The sequence below is a fragment of the Mesitornis unicolor genome, unplaced genomic scaffold (assembly GCF_000695765.1).
Source record: "Mesitornis unicolor isolate BGI_N332 unplaced genomic scaffold, ASM69576v1 scaffold44868, whole genome shotgun sequence".
NCBI lineage: Eukaryota > Metazoa > Chordata > Aves > Mesitornithiformes > Mesitornithidae > Mesitornis > Mesitornis unicolor.
The window spans coordinates 11011-17023 of NW_010204711.1; the positions used below are offsets into that span (position 1 = coordinate 11011).

Below are 6013 nucleotides of genomic sequence, written 5' to 3' on the forward strand. Positions count from 1 at the left end.
CTGCGGCCAAGGGCCATAGACCCCCCCAGCCCCCTCTGGTTGTGGGGCTCAGAAAGCAACTGCAAAAACTGTCATGCAAAGCCTTGCCGTGGGGCAGCCCCCCCAGCTGTGCCGGGGGGTGTTGCAGCCCCGCATGCTGTTCCTCCATTATTTTCTTTGCTTGCTTTTTTGGGGGGAAAATAGACCATTTTATAGCATCTGTAAAGCTTCATCCAAAGCCTGAGAGACTTCTGTTTTATTTTTTGTCCATAAAGCCAGGCTGGGGCTCACTTTGGGGGGCAGTGGTGCTGTTTCTCTCTGCAGGTAGGAAAACGAGGTTTCTTTGCTCTTTTTCAGGCTCGTCACGGGGCCCCAGCCCCCTGACCATGGGGGCACAGGACACCCTGCCCGTCGCCGCTGCCTTCACGGAGACAGTCAACGCCTACTTCAAAGGGGCTGACCCCAACAAGTAGGTGCTGATCCATGGGCTCTGCATGGCGATTCAAGGGGTCAGGACAACCTTAAGGGGTGTTTAGGCTTTGATGATGCTCCTGGGGTGTCCTTCACTCCAGTTTAGGCCTCAATCCTCCCCTCCTGCCATATTTTGAGCGTCCCTGTTTCCTTCCCTCTTGGTCCGTGTGTGCAACACTGCAGGTGCATCGTGAAGATCACAGGGGAGATGGTGCTGTCATTTCCCGCTGGCATCACCCGACACTTTGCCAACAACCCCGCGCCGGCGGTGCTCACCTTCCGCGTGCTGAACTACAACCGGCTGGAGCACGTCCTGCCAAACCCCCAGCTCCTCTGCTGGTAAGTGTGGGCCCCGCCTCGCCAGCACCCCAAAAAAGGCAGGTTTCCAAAAAAAAATAATCCATTTTTCTTTGCAAAGAAGTCTCTTACTTGGAAGCCTCTCCTGATCTGGGGGAGGAAACTCTCAAATCCCTAAATATTTGCCTTGGGGAGCAGCTCCTTTGCCAGGCAGAAGAGCATCAGCAGAGCGGAGCAAGCACTTTGGTGGTGTTTGCTCAGTTTTTTCTGCTCATTATGTTACCGAAATATCGGATCAATAACTTTCTAAGACCAGTTTGTAGGAGTTAGAAAGCAAGACATTCTTTAATTCAGTGCTGGAAGCAAACATGAATAATTTCATAAAGCAAATGCTCAGAATAGTAGTGGTTGGCAGTAGCTTATATGTGCTTTACACATACATATTTATGACATTTTCAGTAAAAAGTTTACATATGCATTACATTTCTGAGAACTAATTAAAATATCTGCATACTAATTGTGCATGCTCTTTTAGCATTAGGAGTGGTCTTTAGTGGTCTTCAGTAGTCTGAGGAGTGGTCACTTAAGCTGTGTCTTTCATGGAGTCTTTTTATCTTTTAGGTTCCTGTGCATTTGTTTTCACAAGGCCTAACTCATCAAGTTGGTCTGAGTAGGGTGGTTCATTCACTTCTTATCTATGCCTCCATCTCGCAAGGCAGAGTCAGCAAAGTGGGCCCCAGATAAACTAAAGTCCTGCTGTCCTTATGCAGCTTCTTCCTAGATAAAGTTAGTCAATATACATGTATAAGAATGTTTTTTATATTATCCAGTCAATCAGGTTACAATTGGACCTCCCGTTCACAAAATGAGGTGATCTACAGCTTGCATCTGCCATGTGTCCCTGGTGGTATCCAAGGACAAGGCAGAGGGAGGCACTATTTCTCTAGATTTGGGATTAAATGCAGTGCTGCTGCCCTATGTGCTCTGTAGAAAAGGTATTTTTTCCACCAAAGCAGCTTATTGGAAGGGTTAATTCTCCCCCTGTGCAGTGACAACACGCAGAGCGATGCCAGCGCAAAGGAGTTCTGGGTCAACATGCCAAATCTGATGACTCACCTCAAGAAGGTATCGGAGCAGAAGCCGCAAGCCACCTATTACAATGTGGATATGCTCAAATACCAGGTAGGTGTTAGGGGTTTTTATTTTTTGGAGGACAAAACCGTGCCAAAAAAACCCCATGGCCTTGACTTATAGGAGTAAAAGATGGTATTTCCCTAGTGCAGAGTGGAGATGAGGTGAAGTGGGGGCATGCTATGTCCTAGATTGCCCAATTTTTGAGCCCAGTCCAGACTTGCAATGAGAATACGAGGCACTGCCTCCTCTGAAACCAAATGCAATGACCGCGTCTGTAAAAAATGGGATATTTTTTCCCTTTCCCCCCTACGGAAACTAAATGTTTTTTCTGTCATTTTGGAAGGTATCTGCCCAGGGTATTCAGTCTACTCCATTAAACCTTGCAGTGAGCTGGCGGTGTGACCCTGCAAGCACTGACCTCCGCATTGACTACAAATACAATACAGAGGCAATGACCACACCGGTAGCTCTAAACAACGTCCAATTCCTCGTCCCCGTCGACGGTGGAGTAACCAAACTTCAAGCTGTGCTTCCTCCTGCAGTCTGGTAGGAATCGACCCTGAGCTCGGTTTGCTGCCTTTTGCCATTTCCCTGCCTAAAAAAGCCATTCTGCCTGCTTATTTCAAATTTTGGCTACTTTATTATTGCCTCAGGGCTCAGAGGGATGCACGGCCATCGCTGCCATTGTTTCTTTTTTGGGTCAAACCCAATGGTCCCAGAACTGCAGCTCCGGAGTGTGGCACCAGAGCTGCTCCCCCATCCCACCTGGCCTTTAGTAAAATTCAGATATCTCCTTTGTAACTTCTCGCTTCCTACAGAAACACTCTTCTTGTGTTTTTAGGAACACTGAACAGCAAAGGATATTGTGGAAGATCCCCGATATCTCCCAGAAGTCGGAAAACGGAGGTAATCTCACAAACACGTGTGTTATGAACTCTGAATACCTAAATCAGTTACTGACCCATTTATCCCAAATCCGGACACACAGATTCGTGCCGGGGGAGGTTGCTATTTAAACTGAGGAGCAGAGAGTTTTGGAAAGCAGGGCTATGTGCCACTGGCATGGTTTTGCCGACGGCATGGAGGGTGTTGATGCCCTGGGCTGGGATGCAGTTGTTGGCCAATTCCTTTGGTCCATTGACCCTCTCTACATTTGAAGGATGTGATCTTGCATTGCATCCACTTTGGGGGACCATAGCCCCCCATGGGTCACTTCTCTGTGTGTCACCCACGCTGTTTTGTATCACTGGGGTGTCTGAAAAGTCCAAATATGCTGGGAGGATGAGGGTTGGGTACCAGCGTGGGAGTGGGCTCAGCTCACAGCCTTTTTGGGCATCTCGTTGCCTCTGCGGGCTTGTAAGGGTCTGGTTTTGGGACTTTGTGCACTGCAGGCGTGGGGTCCCTGCTGGCCCGTTTCCAGCTCGGGGAGGGGCCCAGCACCCCGGCCCCCCTGGCTGTGCAGTTCACCAGCGAGGGGAGCACCCTGTCCAGCTGCGACATCGAGCTCGTGGGCGCCGGATACCGCTTCTCCCTCATCAAGAAGAGGTTTGCAGCAGGTAGGCGCATCACCGGTGGCTCGTTCTGGGACAGCAATGTCCCTGACAGTCCCCTCCAGTGGTGCTGGCACACCTGGCACTGTTCTTGTGGGATATTTGGTGGCTGTTTGAGCCCAGAGCTCCCTTGCACAAAATAAATCCTGCGACTGCTTCCAAGAGCCTTAAGTTTCATGGGCTCATCTTTGCTCATGGGTCCTGCATGAAAGGCAAGGTCTGGGCATCTCCAGGAAGGGCTTTCACCCCATTGCTGCAGAGAAATAATACAAATATTTCTCCTTTTGCCCTACTGCTGCAGAGAAATAATAAAAATATTTCTCTTTCACCCCATTGCTGCAGAGAAATACCAGTATTTTTCTGTGTGCTGTGGGTGTGGAGGCGGGCAGCCATCCCCCGAGAATCGGGGCTGCTTGCTCGCTCCCTCCCCACAGCTGATTTCTGGTCCCATTTCCAGGTAAATACTTGGCCGATAACTGATGGAAGCTTATGCAAGTCTATGGAGAAATAATACGGAAAATACCCCAGGACTGCTGTGCGTGGAACGGGTTTTAATTACAGTTTAAGGAAAATGAACTAAATCCTGCACTCGGGACATTTCTGTTGGAAGTGCCGACAACTTTCAGCGTTTTTTTCCTTGGAAAACACCGTCTTGACCAGTCCTACAGTATTTACTTCTAGATGTAACATTGTTAATGGTTTTAAAATGTAATTATTGTATTTGTAAATTGTACTCATTCCAGTAAGGCTGTATTTTGGCAGTTAGACACTTGAGTTTTAGCATTTTCCCATTCATGAAATGGATGTAATTTAAACTGTGGTATATAAATTTACTAGTAGTACTGTCAAATGGCACAATGCTTACAGAGGTAGATTACATTTTGTCAATATATATGATTTAAATACAAAACTGATAGCTGTTCTGAAGGGGGTGCCTCACAGAGAGAGAGTTGAGCAGAGCCGACATGCTGATTTCCTTTTTCTTCAGGCTTCAATATGTCTCATGGTGACGAATAAAAAGCTCCATCTTCAGGTTTAGCAGGTTTAATTCCAGAAAAATATTGCTGTAGATGTAGAGGTTCCTAATACAGCCTCCCAGAAAAAAACGGCATTTCTTTCAAGAGAATTTACGCCAAATTTCCATTGCAAGAAACCCCCATGAAGATGTCCATGGAGCTCACAGTGCTGTCCGGAAATGTTATTGCTGTTTTTAAGGATGCATTTTCCGAGCAGTCTCCAAATTTTTGGTTGCATTTCTACGTCCCCTTGCTTGACTTCTCCCTTTTTTTCCCTCTATTTTTGAAAGCCCCATGGTTTTTAAAAATGCTTTAACGATGTGCAGCCTCCCCTGTGCCTTTCCATCTTACGCCATAGGCAGAAAAGCAGATAGCTACCACCACTGGAAAGCGTGGCATCTGTCACCATTGAGAACTGGTTTTATTGGGAAAATTTGGCAATATGGGGGAAAATAAGGGATCTTTTCACAATTAAATGCAGCTGCTGTTCAGGTGCACAGCAAAGCATGGGAGCTCAGAGGGGTGCTGGAGGCTCTGGAATTGAGTGAGATGACGAATAATGCTAATTTTATGGTGCCAGGATTAGGCTTGCGCATTTGCATCAGAAAACATAGACCGTGCATGTTGGGAAGTGCTTGCTTGCTTATGGAGTGACATAAAAAAACAGAAATTCATGTCCGTCTTCAAAGAAAACGAGGAAATGTGGAGATATTTCCGTTCTGAGCTGTGCCATGTGGTGGGGAGTTGTGTGTGCTCACCAAAGGCACCAATGAGAAGAAAAAACACAATTCAGATATGCGACTTCATAATTATTGCAGGTTTTGAAGGTACTCCTGGATGAAGCATTCAACTCCATTAATTATTTTCCCCCAAAATGGAAAAATACGTATCAACTGTGTAACCTACCCCTTTCTGACACAGGAATATGGGATGAAATCTAAAATCAGTTTTTGCATAATTGGTTCACGCTGTGTACAATTGTTATAAGCTCACGCTTCCAAAAGAGATCTATGTCCTAGTCCTGAAAATAAGGGCTTTGTAATGTAAATATTACCAGAACATAGATATTTTCCTTTATTTTTCATTTGAAAGACAAGGTGTTTACATTAGCATTGGGTTTTTAAATGTTTTTTAAACAAAACAAAAACCCATAACCCAAAGCTTCCAAGCTTTTCCCACAAAATGGAGGTCACATTTTTCCATATTAAGTAGAAAAAAAGATGATGGGTGGCAGCTTGGGATGAATCAAACTTCAATTGAGAGCCCCAGATGGGGATGTTTGTCCCCAATTCCAGGTCCCATGGTGGCAATAGGGCATAGGAGATGCGCTGCCCTGCTGTGTTCAGGGCACTTGAGCTCTGCAGACCTCACCTCCACTTTTTTTGGCAGGAAAAGCTGCATCTCTCAAGGGAATGGGGCTGTTTGGTCCTCTCAGAGCCATCTCCATACCAAGGGGTTTTCCTCTGGGGTTCCCAAAGCCAGGGTCAAGATGTTCTTCCCCACAGAGACTTGGATCTTTAGATGTTAGGACCAAGAAGTATTTTATTTTATTTTATTTTATTTTAT

At 46.3% G+C, this 6013-nt stretch overlaps 1 protein-coding gene across 1 annotated transcript in view; it reads left to right on the top strand.

The window, feature by feature from the left end:
• Positions 1-3911, top strand: part of SGIP1 (SH3-domain GRB2-like (endophilin) interacting protein 1) — a gene marked incomplete at its 5' end in the record, with an annotated part of 14336 nt that extends 10425 nt beyond the window's left edge. Inside the window, 7 exons of the mRNA XM_010191133.1 lie at positions 337-448; positions 634-789; positions 1797-1929; positions 2225-2427; positions 2723-2787; positions 3273-3437; positions 3889-3911. Of these exons, the coding sequence (XP_010189435.1) occupies positions 337-448; positions 634-789; positions 1797-1929; positions 2225-2427; positions 2723-2787; positions 3273-3437; positions 3889-3911 (857 nt within the window). The remainder of the gene's footprint in view (positions 1-336; positions 449-633; positions 790-1796; positions 1930-2224; positions 2428-2722; positions 2788-3272; positions 3438-3888) is intronic.
• Between the last annotated feature and the right edge of the window lie 2102 nt (positions 3912-6013).